Source organism: Denticeps clupeoides, chromosome 2 (genome assembly GCF_900700375.1).
Source record: "Denticeps clupeoides chromosome 2, fDenClu1.1, whole genome shotgun sequence".
In the NCBI taxonomy this organism is placed as follows: Eukaryota; Metazoa; Chordata; class Actinopteri; order Clupeiformes; family Denticipitidae; genus Denticeps; species Denticeps clupeoides.
The window spans coordinates 32,556,291-32,580,300 of record NC_041708.1 but is presented as its reverse complement, the minus strand read 5'-3'; the positions used below and the strand labels follow the sequence as shown (position 1 = coordinate 32,580,300).

Sequence of the window (24,010 nt, the reverse complement as noted above, 5' to 3'; positions counted from 1 at the left end):
AACACCCCAGCAGTTGAATACAAGCACTTAAAATGATTGAATATACTGTGTTTTCCCTACAATGCAACTTCTAAAACATAAAGGAATCACACTGAGACAAAATATAATAGATGCTTCCTCAGATTGTTGTGGGGGGCCGTAGGTTATCGTGCAAGACTTTGGCCTCCAGAGTCTTGCCAAAGCCCCCCCCAGTTTCAGACTGCTTTTGTGTGCTCTGATTAGGACACCTCCTGGTTCCTATCAGGCCAAAAATCTCTCCAGGGCCCAGAGGGACGACAAAAACTCTCACGCATCTACTTCAAAGTACGCAGCTGCAGCCAACAATTACTTTAGCTTTGATTAATACATGGATTTGGAATGGGTGCAATGTTTTTGGACAACAGAACCAATTTGTCTGAGTCAAGAACTGGCAGCTCCTGGGCTTGATCTGGCCTGCAATAAAACCTGCAGTTAACCTGATAATAATCTTGAAATACGTGTTCTGCTTCTGCTGGTAAGAGGTCAGACCTGAGATGGCTATGCAAACAACTTCCCGCTGATTATACTGGTTTTGGCTTTTTATCGGTACATCCTTCTGGCTGCTGTCGACTGTAGTGCCACTGGTACAACAGAGTCATTTTTAAGTTGGGTTCCAAAGTACAATTTGACGTTATATGTAATAAAGCTTTGGCATGTAATCTACTGTCAATTTAACAAAGCTGCTAACCCAGGATTCAGTTTTCCACCCACATATTCCCAATAATCTACAGCCACAACCAATAATCCATTAAGTTTTCAGGGTTTTTTTACTGGAGGCTATGAGGCAATACCTGGACCATAGAGAGGTTGGACAGGCAGTCCAGCTCCACCAGGACGGCACATCAGCAAGAGGTTTGCTGTATCTCCCAGCACAGTCACAAGAGCATGGAGGGGATTCCAGGAGACAAGCAGTGTCCGACACAGGCACTTTTGCTTTTTAACTAGTGCTCTTCACAGATGAGAGCTCATGTGACAGACGTGAAAGGGTCTGGAACTTTATGGTGCCTGCTACATCATTCATTTCATTTACATTTAAGGGGTCTGCCAGGCATTTGGCAGAGGGGTCTGTCTTGACCACCGAGGGGTCAAAACAGAGGAGAGTGTAGATGAGTGTCTTTACCTTCTGGTAAAAAGCAGTACTGGAGGCTCGGAGTAAACGAGGTGCAGTGCGAGGTGTAATAAGGGGTGTGAGGTAGGATGGTGCTGCTCCATGTTTGGCTTTGTAGGCCAGCATCAGTATTTTGAACCTGATGCGTGCAGCTACTGGGAGCCGGTGGAGGGAACGTAGCAGAGGGGTGGTGTGGGAGAATTTGGGAAGGTTGAAGATCAGTCGTGCTGCGGCATTTTGAATTAGTTGTGGAGGTCGGATGGTACATAGTGGTAGACCAGCTAGAAGGGAGTTACAGTAATCCAGTTGTGAGATTATTAAGGGTGATTATTTTGGTGGTGGGTCAGTGTTGGTCTGGGGAGGCATAATCCATGGAGGGACATACAGATCTTGACAGCATAGACAATGGCACCCTGACAGCCATTAGGTATTGGGATGAAATCCTCAGGCCCATTGTTAGACCTTTGACTGCGTTTCCCCTTGCACAGGATAGTGCCCGGCCTCATTTGGCAAGAGTATGCAGATAATTCCTGGAGGATGAAGGAACTGATACCATTGACTCATCTCCATGCTCACCGGACATAAATCTTTGGGACAACATGTTTAGGTCCATCTGAAGTCACCAGGTTGCACCTCAGTCGCGCCGTGGAGCGCAGTGATGCCCTGGTCAGGATCTGGGAGGGCATACCCCAGGACACCATCTGTAAGGAGTCAGCCCGATGTTTTAAGGCATTGTTATCTGATGTGTTTTGTGTGATAAGTTATTTACTTGGCAGCAATATTTTATTGGCATGGCTAATCGCATCCATTCTTTGTTTATGAGCAGCAAAATGTTTGCATGGATGTATAAAAGGTGCTTAGTGTAAAAATATTTCTGTTTGGATAGACAACAAGGAACAGGCGGGAGAGAAACATCGTTTTGGTGCCAGTTAACCAAGTCAAGTGGAAAATCGTGAGTTCGTCCAGAACTCCTAAACTCAAATCCCCAGCGGCAAATAAGAAACAGTGTCTTTCTGTCTGTCCATCCAGCCAGTCGCGTTGCGTCTTTCCAGCTGATTGCGTCACACGTCGGATTGCGGCTATAAGTAATACTTGTTATATACACATAAACACACAGTACCGCTCAAAGGTGTGGACATATCTACACGATGGATGCTATGGAGTCAAAAATGGAGGCTATTATGAAGGATCTAGACAGGAAACGTAACCTTCGTGACTGATTTACACCCTATTGTCAACGTGATAACCAGCTTGAGGAGATGATCATTAGCATGAGTGAAGAACTCTTTCAGGACTATTGGAGAACCATCCCATTGTCTAACTTCAAATGTTGTCCTTTGCATTCACTACACTGAAGAGCCAAAAAGGTTTTGCAGTGTTTTACAGTTTATCTTTCGTTTTCTTCTACAGGCTAGAAATATTCAGAAAATGAAACACAATACTATCCACTATATACACAATACTATCCAATATACTATCCAATATATATAATATATACACACACACACACACACACAATACTATCCACTATTATAACCGCCTCTGAAAAAAATCATTAAAAGGGGTTAGAACTAAATCATAGTTTGCTGAAGTACCTTTATGATACAATAAAAAAACAGAGTTTTAACATGTCTTGATGAGGGATTTGTTTTTCATAACTGAAGGTCCCGAATCCTTTTTGCTCATTTTCAAAGGTCAATAAAAGTGGCGAGCACCTTGTGTGTGTGTATGTACACTCAGATCTATAAATACTGGGACATCAACACAATTCTATTTTTGGTGGCTCTACACAACCACAAATGAAATGAACAGCCGTGCTTTAACTGCAGACTTTCGGTTTTGAGGGTTTTTACATCTAAATCATGTAAATGGTGTAGGAGTTTTTTATGCGTGGGACCAAAAGTAACGGGACAATTGGCTGCTCAGCTGTTCCATAGCTTGGTGTGTGTTATTCCCTCAACATCCTATTTACAAAAACTCTGGAGTTCATTTCAAGTGTTCTATTTGCATGCCAATTTTCAACATGAGACCCAAAGAGCTGTCACTGTTAGTGAAGCAAGCCATCATTAGGCTGATAACGAAAAATTAACCCAGCAAAAAAATCAACTGTTTGGAACATTCTTAAACAGAAAGAACGCACCGTGAGTTCAGCATGGAAAAAACAACTGTGGTGGATGACCGAAAAATTCTTTCCCTGGTGGAGAAAAACCCCTCCACAACAGTCGGCCAGATCAAGAACACTCTCCAGGAGGTAGGTGTATGTGGGTCAAAGTTAACAATCACGAGAAGTCTTCACCAGAGCAAATACAGAGGGTTCACCACAAAATGTAATCCAGTGGTGAGCCTCAAAAACAGGAAGGCCAGATCTAAAAGAAAATATGTTTAAAATTCTGGAACAACATCCTATGGACGGATGAGACAATGACCAACTTGTACCAGAATGATGAGAAGAGAAGAGTATGGAGAAGGACAGGAATTTGCTCATGATCCACCTCTTCAACGATGGTCGTGTCGTGGTGTGGGCATGTATGGCTGCCAATGGAACTGGTTCCCTTGTATTTATTGATGATGTGACTGACCAAAGCAGCAGGGGGAATTCTGAAGTGTTTCGGTACAGTACTATCTGTTCAGCCAAGTGCTCCAGAATTCATTGGACAGCACTTCACAGCCCAAAAGGACAAGGACTCGAAGTGTACTGCAAAATTTTATGCGATGGCCATTTGACCAGAATTCGATTGAGCATTCTTACTGAAGACAAAATTGAAGGGGAAATGACCCAAGAACAAGCGAAAGACAGTTGCAGTAGAGGCCCGGCAGATCATCGCTAGGGATGTAACCCAGTGGCTTGTGATGCCAGACTGTAATTGACTTAATAAAGTATTAAAAAGTGAAGGTTTGATGTTCTGATTTTTTCATGTGTCCCTTAAGACCTAGTGGTTAAGGAAGTATCGCATGTGACAATCACTTCACTATCACTTTAAACTTTGGATGTAAACACCCTCAAATTAAAGCTGAAAGCCATTGTGGTTGCGTATAGAACCGAAACGACTAGAATAGTGTTGATGAGCCAATACTCATGGACCGGACTGCACTCTCGGACTGTTTCCCAGACAGACTTGTGTCTGTAGCAATATAACTTTTTGAGCAACCCCCTAGTCACTTACCGGGAGGACAGATGGCCCAGTTCAACTGTGGACATCCCATTCGTATCTGCTTTGTAACACAGTGGATATCCACGGATTTGCTCCAGCTGCCCATTTCAAGATGACCAGCTTCCAGAAGTATTAGACATATGCCAAATATGCCAAACAATGAAGCAGTAACAATAATAAATAGTAATAAATCAGCTACAATTATTATTTACCGGTATAAAAAAAAACTTAAGACTGGCACAAATTATTTTTTTTTAAAACTATTCTGCCCTCTTGTGGCAATTCAAGGGTAACACATCAAAATACAACAATTTTCTTCTACCCGGAACACTCTTATGTGAAAAATATGTAGTCATCTTGATATATAAAAAAACTAAAAGGTTAAAAAATAAAGTTAATATTAAGCATGTTCCACATTAAAATATAAAGCCATGACAGTCGGGAACAAAAACACACACACACACACACAAATTTGCTTTCTCTTTTTTTGTGGAAATATGTTACATTTATATTACAGGTATTTAAATGCCCCAAGGAAAAGAACAAAAAAACAATCAGACATCGAAAACTAGCACAAACAGGACAGCAACATAATTTAGACAAAAACCATACTGCATCTCAGTGACTTGCATCTGTAGAAATGGTATCCTGACGATGCCCTACATGGACCGTAATCTATATTAGGTGACATCCAATAAATACTGCAAATGCTGTTAATGTAACTTATAAAATATATCATAAAATGTACTTTTAAATGGAATTTTCTTAATTCTGTGTACAAAAAAAAAAAGTTTATAAATACAACCAGTCTCTACTGATGTAGCAGGTACCGTTTCATTTTTAACAGGCCTTGTCTACTAACCCTACAAACCGAACATTTCTTCCACTTATATGCACATAGCATGACCCACAACAATGAGGTCAAAATAATTTTGCCAAAGATTATGCCTTATAAATCACTTGTAGAAAATTAATATGATAATAAAAAAAAAAAAAATCGGAAACTGCCACTCATTGTATGGCAACACAGGCCTTCATTCCTTGTCTGTGATAACATGTACGATGGGGGGGAGACTACTGAGAGAAAAGAAAAGAAAAAAACGAATACAAGTGATTTACAGGCACAAGCTTAAGCAACAACTAATTTACCGATAATGTGAACTCGAACAAAAAGCACAGTAGCTGCCTTATTGTTGACTCCGCTGACTTCGGCTCCACGGGTCCCCCCGCTCGCAGCCGCCTCACAGAAAAGGTGAGCCGGGCCGGAATAAGGGAGGGGGTGGGGCGCGTGCGAGCGAGCGAGCGCGCCGGGGCGGGGCTCAGCAGTCGAACCTCATTTCTAAAGTCTCGTCGAATCCCTTGTCCTCGTGCGGCCCCGCGCTGAGGAAGGAGGCCACGGGCGAGCCCGCCGCGGAGCTGACGTTCAGGGCCCCGCTCGCGCCGGGGTTCCGCACCTGTATACTGGTGACGTTGATGCCCAGAGTCAGCCGCGTCTGCTCCAGGGCCTTCTCTGGCACGGCGAAGGCCTCCAGCTTCTTCTCGCCGTTGGCCATGTACGAGTTCTGGCAGCCCCTGCATATGCAGTCCAGACAGGCCTTGCGGTTGGAGTAGCAGGGGCAACGTTGGCCGCGGCACGTAAGAACACTTGGGTTTTGAGTGGCCCTGCCACACTTGCAGCCCTTTTTCTCCTGGGGCTTCTTGTAAACCACTTTTGTGGGGCTCCCTGGAACCAAGGCGTTGCTGGAGATTCGCTCTTTCGTCTTCTCCTTGGACTTCGGGGCTACCTGTTTGGCCTTCGTGTAAGCCTTTTTGGGGCCGTGATGGTCTTGGCTCTTTTTGACGCCTTTATTGGACACCACTAAAGTCTTCCCCACTTTAGGCAGCCCGCCGCCATTGGGGACGGCCGCCATGTGAGGCACCGCCACTGGTGGCACCTTGGGTTCACACTTGACCACGACCGGGGCAGGGGCGCCCAGAGGGGGTCCTCTGATAATGCTGGAGATGGGCAAGGGCTGGATCTTCTCGCTGTCACTCTCGGAGCGGGACCGCTTGCGGTTCGAGCGCGGCGCCCTGGGGGTGGCGGCCGAGCAGGATATGCCCGACGAGAGCTGCGAGCGGTGCGAGCCGGGATGCGGAGGCACGGCAGCTGCAGCGGCATCGGGAGGAAGAGAGGGAGGCGGACGGGGGGAGTCGACTGCTGATGCGGTGGGGCAGACAAAGGGCCCATTTAAGCACCGCGTAGCCTCCAAAGGAGGCTGCAGGACAACCGGACAGTCTTCTTGGTGGACAGGGTCAGGCTCCAGAGTCCTAAGTACTTCCTCCACGCTCAACAGTAACGTCCCCCCGCCGTGTTTCATGTCCTCCCCAAAGCTGCAGATGTCCATGCTGCCAGGACAGAGCTCTTCTCCTGCTGCAGCCACGGCCTCACATACAGGCATTTCGGCTGCAAAGCTCTCCTGCTTCACCTGTCCCTCAGCGTCCACCGGAGCCGGGACGTTCCCGTCCGGCGAGGGCAAACTAGCAGTCAGTTCGTCCACATTGGTGAGTCCATTACAGCTCTGGAGGCCATTTACCCCGAGAGGACTAAGAGGTTGCCCTTTGACCTCATCTGGATGGGGAGGCCGGGCCTCCTCGAGGGGAGTCTCTGAGGTCGAAGGTGCAGGGGAGTGACTAGTCAAGTTCAGTGAAAGGGCCACATGGGCATCCGCCCCCTTCGAGTCCTCGGCCAGTGAAAGGCCTTCGTTGAGCACCGGCAGAATCTCCGGGGCTCCATCGGCAGAGGTCGCAATCTGACTGGCCAAGGGAGACTCCGCAATGTATTCACACAGTTTTTTGTAGCAGTCCACCAAGATGCACAGCTGCTTGTTCTCCGCGAACTGTTCGTAGTCTTTACACCAGCTGCACGACGGCTTCATCATCATCTTCTTGCCTTTGCATGCTTTGCAAACATAATGCTGGCATGTAGAGTTGGTTGGTGCAATCGGATCTTCAAGTAAATTCCCTGCAGGTGAAAGAAAAGAGCAGCGCAATCAATCACAGAACAAAGGGACAGGCGACACGATGATGGCCGAAATCGTGCATGCTTAATTTGATTTTTATTTATTTATTTATTTATTTATTTATTTATTTATTTATTTATTAACAGATTCGGTAACCGCGCCTTGCCAATAAACGGTACAGAGTCGGTTACCTTCCAAGCATGCATTTATCACGCACAGGGCCCACTTAGCAAGAACCTGGGTGGTAGTAGCCTAGCGGGTAACACCACAAGTCCCAGGTTCAAACCCCACTTACTACCATTTGGTCCCCGAGCAAGACCCTTAACCCCGAGTTGCTCCAGGGGGGTACTGTCCCTGTAACTACTGGATGAGGTAAATGGAAATGTACATTAATCTTGCGCCCCTGCTGTAAATGGTGGCGAATCGGAATTTCGGAAAACGTGCTCGTGAGTAGATGACAAGGGTGGCGCCGGAGGCCAGATGACTGCTGAGAAACCCACCATGACCAGGATAAACGCATTCGGAAGGAGCAATGGGGCAGTGGTGGCCTAGCGGTTAAGGAAGCGGCCCTGTAATCAGGAGGTTGCCGGTTCGAATCCCGATCCGCCAAGGTGCCACTGAGCAAAGCACCGTCCCCACACACTGCTCCCCGGGCGCCTGTCATGGCTGCCCACTGCTCACTCAGGGTGATGTGATAAATGCAGAGGACAAATTTCACTGTGTGCACCGTGTGCTGTGCTGCTGTGTATCACATGTGACAATCACTTTTTACAAACAAACAAATAAATAAATAAAATTCGACAGATGGAAGCGAGGAACCGGCACACATTAATTTACGCATTTTGTGGGCGTGTCGCGTTCGAACGGCGATGAGGAGGAGGAGGAGGAAGAAGAACCAATTCTCACCACACACGAGGCAGGACAGGGACTGCCTGAAGAAGGGCAACAGCTTGTGGAGCTCGGCTACAGCCTGGGGGTCTCGGGGATCGCACTGCAGCACCGAACGACACGCGGACACGTAGAGAGTGGTCGCATTCACCGGGTTCATCTCAGCACGGCGCTAGATAGATCCAGTTCGGGGAGAAAAGAAAAAAAAAAAAAAAAAAAAAAACCCAACAGCACCACCGCACACGCACACGTCCTCCTCAATGTCGCCACACGAACGTGGTGCCGACGCGCCGGAGCCGACTTGCAATCCGGTCGAGCGACCCGTCCAAGGGGCGAAGAAGGGGCCGCATGGAGGAATGAATAATTATTAAAAAAGAAAGAAAGAAGAAGAAGAATAGCGATGCAAAAGGAGATCTCGGGTGATGAGTGTCCCAGTGGGGAAAGGGGGGGAGCGCCGTGATACAGCAAGAAGGCTGCGAGCCACGGCCATCAATAAACAGGCGCGTAACAGTCTTTCCGCTGGGGCACGGCGTGGAACGTCGCATTCATCACGACCAGTCCATTTCAACGCTTCCCCCTCTTCCACGGCACGAAATGCGCCCGAAGAACCATCGTAGACGGATTTCAAGCGGCGAACATAAAATCCGACCCGATGAATGATAATAATAATTAAAAAAAAAAAAAAAGATGTACGTAAACGGAAAAAAAATAAAATAATAAATTGTGGGTGGAAAGGGGAGTTTATTCCTGGGAAGCCGATGCCCGGGCCGCTTCTGTGCGTCGGCACATAGCGCAACAACAATGCATCGGCGGCGCTGGCGTCCAATTACCCGGCCGAGCAGGTTGTACCAAATTCGAACCGACGGCTTCACCACTGCGCGCACACCATTCAAGATGCCCGTTTAATTAAAGGGAATAAAAATAAAATAAAAAAAAAAAACAAGTCTTTCTCGGGAGGCGACGGGGTCCAGGAGAAGGAGGAAGAAGAAGGAGGAGGAAAAAAAAAATAAAAACAAAAAAGGCGTTATTGTCCCCCGCTTCTCATGGCGGTGCCCGTTGCGAAAACAAGGCAGGCCAGGCCGCCGCCGAGCAGCGGGAGTTCCTCCCTCCGAGCGGCGTTAGCTGCCGGGCGCCGCCGCCGAACGGCGGCCGGACGCGCGCTCCATGTCGACGACGGCGAGAGGGCGGCGGCGCGCCGGCCGCGGCGGCTCCGGGACGTCGGGAGCGAAAAACGGGCCTCTTTCTTCTCTTCGGATCTACCCGGCCGCTCCGCCTCGTCCCCCTTTTTACGGCGAGCTCTCGGGTGTTCGGCCGGGCGCGAGTGTGCAGAGGGCGAATCCGCGCACGGACGCTGGGAGGCCGTGCGCAATTCAGAACATTCTAGGCGCGGTATCCGAAACGTATTTATATTTCAAAAGGTTGCTACGGCTAGCCATGGAGGTCTCTCCCCTCCCTCTTCCTCTGCATTAGCACAAGGAGGGGGCGCTGCTCTCCAGATCTCGCGAGGCTTCGTCGGCGATCCCGCGAGAATTGGTTCCCTTGGTTACATAAACGAGTAGGACCGGTGCGACAAACCGGATCCAATTTATCAGTAGTAAATTACAGCGCTTGTTCTGACCGAACGGCTTTTTTTTTTATTACGTCTTTATTATTAACACGTTTTTGAAAAAATATTCTTCCGATATGGAATAATATGTTTGATTTCAAACTGGTCCATCCTGTGAATCCTAGTGCAAACAACACAATAATTTATTACGCATTTCAAATGACCTATTATTAATTTACTAAACGTGTAGCAATAAAACACATTAAAATACTACACTATAAACACCAGAGTTTCACAACCAGAGAATAATTAATTAAATGTTTTTCTTATTGAAATAAACCCTACCCATCTAACAAAAAATAAATTTATATGAATCAAAGTAATAATTAGAATAAAAAAAGCAGTGCAAAACTCACAGAAAAATAAACATATAAAGTCATGGAGAAGTAACTGAAATCTGATTGACACATGAACGTATAACACAAAGTACAAAGTTCTTGTAAGACTGCAAGAAACGTGCAACTTTTAAAGTGTTACTCTGCTTGGGCCCGTGCAAACTTGGAGGAAGAAACACTATCGTTTAAGTTACGCTTTTCAGGATTGAAACATTTTCTGATAAACTTGACTTTTTGTGATTTTTTTTTTGTGACATATGGATCATGAAAACTTTTCAGAGTAACTGAAAAGTTATGGAAATTCTTTTGTAAAAATGTGTAAAGCAATTTCCCTTTCAATTCGCTCTATACATTTTATTACACGCGTTCAAAATCTTTGTATCCTTGTACACTCCCATAATCAGAATCAGAAAACTTAATCCCAAAGGAAATTGCTTATGCTACAACTGTACAGAGGGAAAGCCATACAATGTACATACAATGTATGTACATAACATACAACAAGTGCACAGAGAGACAGACACACATTTAAGAGTGTAAATAAAAATAAAGTAAAAATAAGCAGTAATGGTTCAGCATTGTACATTATGTAAGAGTTCAAAGATAACTGAGTCAATAACTGAGTTATTGCAGAGTGTGAGGCAGGAACTTTTTCTTTTTTTGTGGTGGAAGTGCCCAAACACACCAGGTGTAGTGAAGGAAAGCGGTGCAGGTTTATTTACAGTGTGGGAAGGGCTCAAAAATTCAGACAAATAAAATTCTGTAGAAAAACACAGAACATCATAGGAGTCAATTAGAGCTGCAACTAACGATTATTTTAATAATCAATTAATCTGTCGATTCTTTTTTTTTTTTTGATTAATCATAGAATCAGATAAAAAACAAAAAAACAGAACAGCATTCATTTCCAACCCTTTATTCAAAAACAAACAAAATCTTTAGAAAGTGCACATACATGTTGCTCCTTGAGCTGTTATAATAATAATAAAATAAAATAAAAATGGACTAACACAAAAAAACATACACATTTATGCTTTACATCTGCCAAATATAGACTTTTTTAAATAAAGTGCCACCTGAGCTGCCAGAACAATAAATCATTTATAAAAAAATAAAGAACAATACAAATCAGAAAATTTAACAGGATTTGTTTGAATGTCAGAACTTGTTCTCTACACTACACTGCAGGTGCACACACTCGCAGAAGCACACACTCACAAACTCTCACACATGCACACACACACTCTATCTCTCTCTCTCAAGCTCACTTGAAGCTTATTCATTAAATTATCATCATCAATGTAGTAAGTGCAAGGTTCATTTATACACCACATTTAAACACATCTAAAGATGACCAAGTGCTATAAAATAACTTTAAAATTAAATTAAAAAGTACAACACACACAAATACATGTCAATAATAACCTATATGGGACAAAGCACAGAATATACACTGCAAAAAATGCTTTTCTAAACTTTCTGTTTTCAGTCCAAATATCTAAAAAAATCTTAAATCAAGATACATTCACTAGACCCATGAAATAGCATGAGAAATTGTCTTGTTTTCTGAAAAAACATCTTAAAATTAAGTGATTGCTTAAAACAAGCAAAATTATCTGCCAATGTGGTAAGAAAACTAATCTTAATGAGATATAATCTCAAACAGAATTTTTAAGCAATTAGAAGAAGTTTTAATTTTCTCATGGAATTTTTCTTGTCTAGTAATCTTGATTTAAGATTTTTTAGATATTTGGACTGGAAATGATAGAAAATTACTAGGCAAGAAAAGCTTTTTTTGCAGTGTAGCTATACATGACAACATATTGAAAAATGACTGGTCCAAAAACGGCTAGTGAAAAAAAACATGTCTTTAGTCTTTTAATGCAAAGTAACTAAGGCACCCGTGCTTTACTACTGTTATTAACGCGCTAACGCTAACTTATCATGCTTGTCCAAACTAAAGTAGGAACTAAAGTAGGATTCTGTAGTGACTTCCCCTGATGCTGAACTCCCTTCCTCCTCATCAAACACGCGTTTCAGGTGCAGGATCATTGCCGTGGTGCTCCCGTGCCGTGCCATGTCGCTTTTGCATATTTTCGTGCAGATTTCTCTGCCTCCGCCATGTATCTGTCCTCTACATCCGCTCGTTTTTTTTATATTTCTCTCAAATAAAGTTTTTTTTTTTTTATAATCAAATGTCTCTGCGTCGCGCGACACAACGAATCGATTACGAAATTCGTTGCCAACTCTTTTAGTAATCGATTTTTATCGATTCGTTGTTGCAGCCCTAGAGTCAATATACAAAAATGTACAAAAGCAACAGCACTTGGAACATGCCCACACTTTTTACATTTCCCCTCCCTCTGAACACAGGATGTCTGCAATCAGGTTTTGCTTACCTGCCCTGTATTTTACCTCAAACCGATACATTTACATTTACATTTAAGGCATTTGACTTACAACGTGCTTTCAAGTTACCATCGATGAAGTGATCAGATCCGGTTCATTAGGACCCCAACTATGAATACAATCTATTTATTCACTCTGTTCGACAATAGGAAAGTTACAAGTCTAATATTCTTTAAAGAGCAAGGTCTTGAGCTGCCGTTTGAAGATACTCAGTGACTTAGCTGTTCTGACCTCAAGGGGAAGTCCACCACCGAGGGGCCAAGATGGAGAAGAGTTTAGATGAGTGTCTTCCTTTTACCTTCAGAGATGGGGGGACCAGGTGAGCAGTACTGGAGGTTTGGAGTATACAAGGTGAAGTGCGAGGTGTAATAAGGGCTGTGAGGTAGGATGGTGCTACTCCTTGTTTGGCTTTGTAGGCCAGCATCAGTATTTTTAACCTGATGCATGTAGCTACTGGGAGCCAGTGGAGGGAACGTTGCAGAGGGGTGGTGTGGGACAATTTGGGAAGGTTGAAGATCAGTCATGCTGCTGCACGATAGGGTTGCAAAGATAAAAACCACCTGGTCACAAGTCTTTCATATTCCCAAACCACTGTAAAGCTCTGTGGTCAGTCTCTAGTGTGAACTCTTGCCCCAACAGGTAATATTTTAACAAGTCCAAAGCCCACTTTACTGCCAGGCACTCTAGCCCCACCACAGAGTACCTAGTCTCATGTGGGAAGAGCTTGCGACTTTTGTAAGCCACAGGCTTCTGCTCAGCTCCTTCCCCCTGAAGGAGGACTGCCCCCAGCCCAACCCCAGAGGCATCAGTCTGGATTATAAAGTGTCCTTGAAAGTCTGGGCCCTGCAACACTGCTCCACAGAGTAAAACCCCTTTGAGGTTCTGGAATGCTTTTTCCTGTAACTCACCTCACTGAATCTGGTTGGTACCAGACTTCCAGGTCAAGTCTATAAGAGGTGCAGCTCAGGAGGCAAAGTTGGGAATGAAACGTCTGTACCACCCACAAGCCTCAGAAAGGAACGCACCACCTTCATGGTCTGTGGCATTGGACAGTCCCGGAAGGCATCCACCTTGTCCCTTTGTGGACTTATCACCCCATTCCCCAAAACATGCCCCAAGTAACATACCTCCCTCTGAGCAAGGGCACACGTTTTAGGCTGGACTGTGAGCCCAGCCTGATGCAGATGCTCCAGCACCATGTGGTGAATAACTATGTCATCCAGGTAAGCTGCTGCAAAGGAACCAGTACAATCTAATACCTGGTCCATTAGCCTCTAAAGGGCCAAATGGCATCAATTTAAAGTGAAAAAGACTTTACTGCTTGAGCCATAGCCACCTGCCAGGACCCCTTGCAAAGATCCAGGGTGGTAATGTACTGTGCCTTACCTAGCCGCTCTATGAGGTCCTCCAGCCTCGGCATGGGGTAGGTATCAAACTGTGAGAGGGCATTGACATGACGGAAATCAATGCAAAAATGCAAGCCCCAATCCTTTTTGGTAACCAGGACCACTGAGCTGCTCCAAATGCTTTTGGATCGCTGAATGACCGCAAGGTGCTGCATCTTTTCCAACTCCTCCTGGAGTGCAGGCATCAAGCACTCAGGGATCCGATACATCCTCTGCCGTACTGAGTGAATGTATTTTAGATTAGATTCAACTTACACATGTACAAGTACATTACACATGTACAAGTACAGGGCAACGAAATGTAGTTTAGGTCTAACCAGAAGTGCAATAAGCAGCAAGTGCAGGATACAGTTCAAATAAGTTATATATATGTACATAAAGTGATATCTGCTATACATAAAGTGATATGTGCAGTACAAAGTGATAGTACAGCGCAGTGATTATCAGGAGTGTATTATCAGGAGAGGAGTTCAGCAAGGAAACAGCTCTGGGAAAAAAGCTGTTCCTAAGTCTGCTGGTTCTTGTCCGTGGTAGCCTGAACCGTCTGCCTGAAGGCAGGAAAGAGAGAACAGTTCGTGGGCCGGGTGGGAGGAGTCCTTAAGAATACTGTGAGCTCGACGCAGACAGTGCTTCCTCTGGATTTCCTCAATGGATGGAAATGGAGTCCCTGTGATGCGCTGGCCAGTTTTCACCACCCGCTGCATCGCCTTAGGCTCAGCAACAGTGCAGCTTCCATACCACACTGTGAGACAGCTGGTAAGGATGCTCTCTATTGTAGAGCGGTAAAAGTTCAACAGGATGGTAGTGGGTAGCTTGTTCTTTTTTAATGTTCTCAAGAAGAAGAGGCGCTGGTGAGCCTTCTTGACCAGGCTGGAGTTGTTAATGCTCCAGGACAGGTCCTCTGAGATGTGGGTCCCCAGGAACTTGAAGGATGTAACAGGCTCCACAGTCATCCCATTGATGTGGATGGGATCATGCGAGCCTCTTCTCTCCCTTCTGAAGTCCACAATGAGCTCCTTGGTCTTGGTGGTGTTTAGGAGAAGGTTATTTTCTGTGCACCAAGTGGCCAGATGCTGGACCTCCTCCCTGTAGGCAGTCTCGTCATTGTTGTCGATGAGACCTATCACCGTGGTGTCATCTGCAAACTTAATAACGGAGTTTGATCCATACATAGGTCGGCAGTCATGGGTGAAGAGGGAGTAGAGGAAGGGGCTCAGCACACAGCCCTGTGGTACACCAGTGTTGAGCGTGACAGTAGTGGAGCGGATGTGGCCTGACCTTACATGCTGTGGTCTGCTGGTCAGAAAGTCCATAATCTAGTTGCAAAGTGAGGTGTTGATGTCCAGGGCTCTAAGTTTAGAGATTAACTTAGAGGGGATGACAGTGTTAAATGCTGAGCTGAAATCAACAAACAGCATCCGTGCATATGTGTTTTGCTTGTCCAGGTGTGTGAGTACAGAGTGCAGCGCTATGGAGACTGCATCCTCTGTGCTCCTATTGCTACGGTACGCAAACTGGTGTGGGTCCAGAGTTGGTGGGAGAAAGTCCCTCAGATGTGCCAGGACTAACCGCTCGAGGATATTTAAGAGGATATTGTGCTCGACAAGTGCTGTGCAGCCCGGCTGGTCTTGAAATAAACCCTCAGGAATGATGGACTGCAACTTTCCATCCCAGCTGGAGAGTCTGTCGTCTGGCTGACTGGTAATACCACTGGGCCTGTGACTCCTGAACCCACTCCATGTTGTTTTTGACTTGGCCTGCCTCAATCTTGTCCTGCATTCTCAAAACATAGCTGATGACACTGCTACTCCCTGTTGGACCCAGGATTCTCACAGCAGATCCAGTGGCCCCCTCACCTGGAGTCCATACAAAAGTTCAAAGGGAGAAAATCCAGTGGAGGCCTGAGGTACCTCCCAATAAGTAAACAGGAGGTAGGGCAACCACACATCCCAGTCTTTCCCATTGGCTGCAACAATCTTTCGCAGCATGCCTTTCAGAGTCTGGTTATATCGCTTCACCTGCCTATCTGTCTGTGGGTGGTAGGGTGTGGTCCTTAAATTCTTAATCCCCAACAAACTGTACAAGTGCTCGGGATAGAAATCAGTGAACACCTCCTGCAGTGGGCAAACGTGTTAAAATAATTGCAAAAGTACCCGAGCAATAGTTACTTTACGCATGGGAAATGCCTCAGGGTATCTTGTTGCATAGTCACACACTACCAATATGAACTTGTGACCTGACTGGGTTCTCGCCAGGGGTCCAGCAATGTCCACACCAATGCGCTAGAATGGCGTACCAATTATGGGGAGTGACATAAGGGGTGCAGGTTTTACTTTATGGCTGCTACATGGCTAACATGTGGGACAACCCCTACAACACTGCTGGACCTCTGTGTACAACCCCAGGCAGTAAAAACGTGTGGCTAAGGGCCTTAACACTACCCAGATATCCGGCTCACTGGATGTCATGTCCTTGAACTAACATCTTAGCCCAAAGACTATTCGGGACCACCAGCTGCTGTGCACTCCCCCCTTCTGGTTGATGATACAGTAGACCTTCCTTAATATGGAAGTATTCCCCAGTTAAAGCTGTTGCTGCTCCTGTTGTCCCCCCCTCAAGCTCTCTTACCTTACTAAACACCCCTCTTAAGGAGTCATCCTCCCTCTGAAGGCTGCTAAATATACTGGGAAGCTCCCACAATCCAGCCCCCACTTCCTCTGGACCCACCTCAGGTTCTGACATATTCTGCATTGTTCCCAACAACGTCTCCCTCTACCTGTGGGTCTTTAGCACTTTCTGTTCCTTAGGTGGGTTTAGCACATAGCCACTATAAAGGCAGTGGTGGCCTAGCGGTTATGGAAGGTTATCAGAAGGTTGCCAGTTTGAATCCTGATCCCCCAATTTGTGACTGAGCAAAGCACTGTCTCCACACACTGCTCCCCGGGCGCCTTTCATGGATGCCCACTGCTCACCAAAGGTGATGGGTTAAAAGCAGAGGACACATTTTATTGTGTGCACTGTGTGCTGTGCTGCAGTGTATCACAATGACAATCACTTCACTTTCACTGCACAGCCAAGAGATCTTTAACAGACTGCTCAGGGATTTCCTTCACCTTTTCTCAGGTCACCACCATGCTAACGGGCAAAGTAGGCCTGCAACTACTCCCAACCTCCACGCAGATCTTTGCTACAGAATGTTTATCCCCATTCACACAGCAAACCCTCAGCTTCATCTCCCAATGCCTCCACTAGATGAGGTTGTACCACCAGTGTGAAGGAGTGCTATTGTTGAAGGGTCCTAACCTTCCTCCCCCTGCTTCTCTCCAGGCCTAGGTGCCACATATAGAGTGCAGCATTGGTGTAGGTACCCTTCTCTGCCCCAATGCATTAGGACCAACTCCACTACCAAACCCCCCAGCTTTACATCCAGTGACTGGTCGACTGAATGCCTCATTCCTGTCGACAGGAATGCCTTCACCCACTCAGCAGCTTGCTGGTCTGAAGCCGGGTTGTGTTCCTTTACCCACACATGCATCTCCGTGGTCAGGGTATGCAGATACTGCTCCAAGAAAATTGCCTCCCCAATGTCCACCACAGTTTAATCTATTTCCGGTAGAGGTCTTTCAGTCAATGATACAGCTCCCTGGACGTTTCCCCTGGACATTTGTCTGGATCTCCCAGTAGATCTCTTCATTTATTGCATATTTTGCTAGGATGGCCTTCATGATGTCCATTGCTACATACGCTGCTTGTGCCCACCCCATAACAATGGGCCATGTACCTCGTGCCCTATCTGCCCATGGCCACCTGTAGGCCACCGCCAGCCTTTCAAATATGTTGAAGTATTGCTGCTTTCTGCCAACTGGCGGATCTGCTGCTTGGATGCGTGTGGAGGCTGGCTGCTGCCGCTCCCACGGCACAGATGCTGACCCCCGTTCACACACCAGGTGTAGTAAAGGAAAAAAGGTGCAAGTTTATTTACAGTGGAGGAAGTGCTAAAAAATTCAGACCAAAAAAATACTGTGGAAAAGCACAAACAAAAACCAACCATCATATATAAATATGTACAAAAGATACACTAATCCATGAGCCACCAACCTGACCTTGACCCACACAAATTAATAATACCCATATACAATTATTCAATTAATGCATTGACCAAATGTATTATTAATATTCTATATTATTTTACTCAATCCACATTCTTGGATAAACTTAATAATATCATCATATATCTTATTAGCCATATTCCCCAATAAACCGGATAACGACATGTCATGATGGTTTGCCTTTTTCATTGACTGAAAAAGACGATATCTCTCATTGTTGTATTTGGTACATTGAAGTAGAACATGTTCAACTGTTTCTTGTTGATTACAATGTCTACATTCCCCAGTTGGGTGCTTGCCAATTCTATATAATGTGCTGTTAAGTCCAGTGTGTCCAATTCTAAGGCGTGTTATAATGTTTTCTTCCCTTCGATATCTACTCCCTATTCTCCCGGCATCTACTGATCTTTGTATATTGTATAAGTGTCTGCCTACTTCATGGTCATCCCAATACATCTGCCAAATGGATTGTGTGTATTTCCTGATGTATACTTTCGCTTCGGCTTTACTTAACGGAATACATAGTTCTATTTCCTTTATTCTTATTGATTGTTTAGCCAGAGTATCCACCTTCTCATTTCCCTCCACTCCAGTATGAGCAGGAACCCATATGAATTGTGTAGATATGCCCTTAAGTTTCAGATCGTACATTTTGCAGAATATTTTATAGACAATATCCATCCTAGCTGATGACCTGCCGGATTTTATACTTTCTAGTGCTGAGAAACTGTCCGATGCAATGACACTATTATTTATTTCCATTTCTTCTATCCAATTTAGGGCCAATAATATTGCCAGTAACTCTGTAGTGTATACTGAGAGATGATCGGTTACTCTTTTCTTAATACAAAACTCACATATTGGGACATACACTGCTGCACCTGCACATCCTGTTTCCGGTTCTTTGGATCCATCTGTAAATACAATTTGTGACTGTGGGAAATGATCCTCAAAATATTTCTGCACTATATACCATATTGGAATGTTATTAGAATTATTTTTTAGTTCCTTCTGAATTCTGAGATCTACTACTGGCAAAGGAAATAACCATGGAGGAATGGGAGAAAGTGGGACTGTATTACTATACTGCAATTGATGTAGTCCTACGACTCTTGCTTTCGCATCGCCTATCCACCCAAAACTTGTGTAATTTGTTTCATTGTGTTCCCAGCACTCTTTTGATATACTTTTAACAGGATGTTTTTCATTTTGTCCTTGGAGACTGACCCAATATGCCATAATTAATTTTATCCTTCTGATCCTTAACAGCATTTCTCCCATTTCCACTTGCATTGCTGACACCGGGGATGATTTAAATGCCCCACTGCATATTCTCAGTGCCTGAGCATGCAATACATCTAATTCCGTGAGGTTTGATTCTGCTCCCCCCCCAGCTTATTATGGTGTCTCCTTAAATACACCCCACATCATAGCCTAATTGAGTGAGTTCAAGATGGTGGTGGTGGTGGTGGTGGTGGGGTGGGGGGGGGGGAGACAGGCGGTCATATTCAGGTCAACTCTCGATCTCTATATATTAACATATCCCATATATATTCACAAATAACCATTTCATAAGACAAAGAACGTGGCTCAAATCATACAAAGAACACTTATACAAAATATAACAAAATAAACACAGCAGACAAACACTTACCCCCCTAAATCAAACACACCTTTCCCGTGTCCCAAGCTGGCCTATAAAGGCACCGTTCTCCCGGGCGGCGTGTTTCCATGGGGAACGTTTATGCTGCCGGACCAGGAAACCGCGGTGAAAACGTGAACGATGTGAATGCGGAATTGCGTGGAACGGCGGGTAATGACGCCGAAGCTGTGGGTACCTCGCTTTTCGCTAGGATGGTTAACAATAAGTAAATAAAAAATGAAACTGTTAAACGGCGGGTTGTCGCGTTTATTTGAGAACGCTGAGCTGATTGCTGCGACGAGGGATATGTGTTCAATATAAGTGATATGTCGTCGGCAGTGGTGGAATGTAACAAAGTATTTGTACTTCGTTACTGTACTTAAGTACAATTTAAGTACAATCTGTACTCTACTAAAGTAAAAATAATAATGCATACTTTTTATTTTACTCCATTACATTGTCTGGCAATTATCTGTACTTTCTACTCTACTTCATTTCTAAAATTTATGCCGTTACTCGTTACATTTTATGAACACAATTTCCTCAATCTTGCATGGAAAAAAAAAGAAAAGAGTTCGTCTATTGCGTTCTGGCGTTGTTTGCCATTTCCTACCAATCGGGCTTTATTAGCTCCAATGATGGCAGAGCGCGCGTCAGTTCGCAGTACGAGCTGGTAGACGAGACATTCAACATGGACCCAGAGCTGCATCTACTGAGCTCTGAATCACAAAGAAATCCTTGGCCGGATTTAAGAAATTGTCACGTGGGGGCTGGACATGGCGATGAAGGAGGACTCATATGCACGACTTCACACGACAGGGGTTTAATACAAACTGCACACGACAAGGGAACATTAACACGCAGTGACCTGACTGCGAACAGGTTATCTTTATACAATTATATAAATATACTGCCGGTGAACACGATCAGGGAACATTACGCCCCTGCCGGTCAAGGTTATTATAGTTAACGAGTTACAAAAAAAAAAAACGAAAACTAACTGAAACTGTTTTGTGTGTATACAAAACGAACTTAAACGAACTAATATTATAGCAAAAACGTCCTTCGTTTTCGTCTTTGTAATAAGAATTTTGGGTTGAATTAAAATCTTTTTACTTCACGCTGCCAGTTTTAAGCCAGGTTTTTGACTATTATGGTAACACGTGGTCTGTGACGTCACGTGTCCACAGTCTGTCCGTGACGCCGCCGGCTAGCGTGATGGCTGCAGCGAAAGTCGGAAGAAAGCGGAAGAAAGTCCTATTTGGGATTTCTTTGATTATGACAGTGGCAAAAATAAAAGTAAGTGCCTTGTTGTAGAAGCAGGTGATATATGTGGAATAGGGGAAAAGGGGAAAAATCCCACGAATCTGAAAGTCCATTTGAAAAGCTCACACAAAAAGGCGAACCAAGAGTACCTGAACAAGCGAGCCTCTCACCCGCCGTCCCCCGAAAGAGAAGCGGTAGCCAGGCCAGGTAACATGGGAAAGGAACGTGGTACTACAGCATCCATAATGGACCAAGTAGCTGCTGGCTAGTAAATACGCAGGAACACCACAAATGAGAAGAAGCGTTGGTAAATATGTTTATTAAGACTGGAATGTCTACACGACTGTGTGACTCGATTACCTTCAAAAAGTTCACCACTTCACTCGAACCAAAATTAAAAACACCCGGAGCTGCAAGAGTCAATAACCTTATCGGAGCTAAGATGGATAAGGCTATTCTGGTGATTTTGATTCATGCACCTGACAAATATCCTAATTTACAAAAAAAAAAAAAAAAACTAAAACTAACACTGTAACTAATACAAACTAAACTAAAACTAAGCAATTTCAAAATATCAAAACTAATAAAAACTAGTAAATCTGCCTCTAAAAACTAATTAAAACTAACTGAATTTGAAAAAAAAAATCTAAACGAAATAAAAACTAAAACTAATGAAAAATCCAAAACTATTATAACTGTGCTGCCGGTCCGGATCATGACAGAAATTTACGCTTTTGGGTATGTTATGACATGTTATGGTACTAATATCTAGCGAAATGTATGCTCACATACAGAAATAGTATAAAAATCACACCAGTGTAGCTTCATTATTTTTTTAACACGGTGGTAGGATATTAGCTCAGAGAAGATAGCTTAGTGTCTTTGCTAGCATAATGTCCAGCTCAGTGTTGAGCCAGTTCACAGCTCAAAAAATGAACTAGTTCACGTTCGTTCTTTACTTTGTTTTTCTTTTTTAACATTTTCAATACAACGTCCTTCTATCTGAACCTCCTTCAGTCTTCTCCTTCTGTCTGTCATACCTAGTAGATAACTTGTCATCCACATAATTCTAAGGTTTACACAGTATTGCAGAGTGCACGCACAATAAGCACACCAATACACTTTCCAATACACATATACTGTATAATTGCTTGCAATTATTACGAGCAATGACATCAGTACAGGCATAAGTCAGTATATGTACTATGCTTTTACAAAATGGCACACCCCAGATGTTGAGACAAACCATTGTGTGAGTACTTTTACTTTAAAAAAAGTAAATTTAATTTAATTTAAGTACTTAGGACTTTTGCTTAAGTAAGATTGTTGATGTAGCACCTCTGCTTTTACTTGAGTACATATTTTGCAGGTTACTTGTACTTTTACTTAAGTACTAAGCTTCAGTACTTCCTCCACCACTGGTCGTCGGCACCCATTCAGAAAACTTTTACATTTTATACAGAGCGACTTACAATCAGTAGTTACAGGGATAGTCCCCCCCTGGAGCAACTTAAGTGTCTTGCTCAGGGGCACAATGGTAGTAAGTGGGGTTTGAACCTGGGTCTTCTGGTTAGCCGCTAGGCCACTACCACATAAGCCCATAAAACATTGACAACATGCGGCACACAGTTAATAAAGTGCCCACACTTTTTACACAGTAAAACAGCAGCAGAATCATATTGCACAACCCCATGTGCTTTACAGACCTCCAGGTGGTGAGGGTGAGGTAAGAGAGATAGAGTTCACCTTTTTTTCCATTCGTGTATCAGCCGTTCGTACGGTAGCAACATAAATTTAGCATCAGTAGGCTGGGTCTGAGCACTAAAACTTGCTTTTCAATCCGCTTCATGTGTATCTTCATTGATGTCAATTTTCCATGCCTCCAGTTTTTTGAAAGGTGACTCCTTTGAATATTTTAACTACAGGTCATGAAAAAATAATAGCTATCATTGCCCATTCATGTCTGAAATTACAAATTTAAACTTTGTTCTTATTACTTGCTTCCGCCAACATTCTAAACTTGACCCTGTCAGTTGAAAATAGAGTGATTTGGTTTGCTAAGTTAAAAGAGTCCATGGGAGTGCCAGTGTAGACTTGGGAATTCCAACTCTGTTCCTGGTCAACCGAAGGTTTTATTCCAGTGTTCTGCACTTCTAACTCATCATGCATTATTCAGATGTAAACGGCCACCAGACAGGGTTGCCGTGAAAAGATTCTGTCGGTGGTCCTCCAGCCTCATGCAACAGCCTCCATTAATGGGTGAAGAGGTGCCAATAGCACCCTCAACGTCTTAATTTGGGATGCAATGACTTCAACGTTGCCTCATATGTAATTTAATAAATTTGCTTACCCCACTTACTACCATTGTGTCACTGAGCAAGACACTTAACCCTGAGTGTCTCCAGGGGGGACTGTCCCTGTAACTACTGATCGTAAGCCACTCTGAATAAGAGCTGCGGATAAATTAAAAATGACAATTCCTCCAAATGTAAATGTAAATCACATTTGGTTACATTTTGTGTGCATGGCAATTTCACAACTAATTGTGGCAATTTAGTTCAAACAAGGGGTTAAAAAGGTATATACATTATAAAATGTATACATCAGTTTCAAGAACAAAACATTCCGTTTTCATTTTTCATCTTTTTTCCTGTCATTATAGTTATTAACTTGCATTTGAAAACCCCTAATGTTACAACAATGAAAACCTTATCAAACATTAATATTTGTTCAATGTATTGTTACATATAATATGCATAAATACACATAGATGAAATGCCATAGAAAAAATGTGGGGGGGGGAATTATATTAGCTTACAAAGATAAGCAACCTGCTGATGTCTCTAATCAGACTAACCAGTATTGTGAGAACCACACACATCTGTCGCAGATTTTTCCGTATGTGTCTCCCATTTTGTTCCTTTACTGCAAATGTCACATTTGTCCACGCACACTACACAGCACGAGTCAGTTAATGTGGATGTTAAGTCAAACACAGGATGTTCAATATTTTTCCAATATGAACTTTAATATTCTGCAGGGGCACTCACAGTGACATGGCTACGTCAAAAG

At 44.0% G+C, this 24,010-nt stretch overlaps 1 protein-coding gene across 1 annotated transcript; it reads right to left on the bottom strand.

The window, feature by feature from the left end:
• Positions 1 to 4,745: 4,745 nt before the first annotated feature.
• msl2b (MSL complex subunit 2b) lies at positions 4,746 to 9,626 on the bottom strand. The gene is made up of 2 exons (XM_028969455.1): positions 8,184 to 9,626; positions 4,746 to 7,279 (listed from the first exon to the last, which is right to left on the bottom strand). The coding sequence occupies exons 1-2, from the start codon at positions 8,323 to 8,325 to the stop codon at positions 5,598 to 5,600; spliced, it is 1,824 nt and encodes a 607-aa protein (XP_028825288.1). The 5' UTR covers positions 8,326 to 9,626; the 3' UTR covers positions 4,746 to 5,597.
• Between the last annotated feature and the right edge of the window lie 14,384 nt (positions 9,627 to 24,010).

Coding starts and splice junctions, on each gene's coding strand:
- msl2b (XM_028969455.1), bottom strand. CDS start 8,325: ATGAACCCGGTGAATGCGACCACTCTCTACGTGTCCGCGTGTCGTTCG. Junction 7,280..8,183: donor CCTGTCCTGCCTCGTGTGTG/GTGAGAATTGGT, acceptor TTTCACCTGCAG/GGAATTTACTTGAAGATCCG.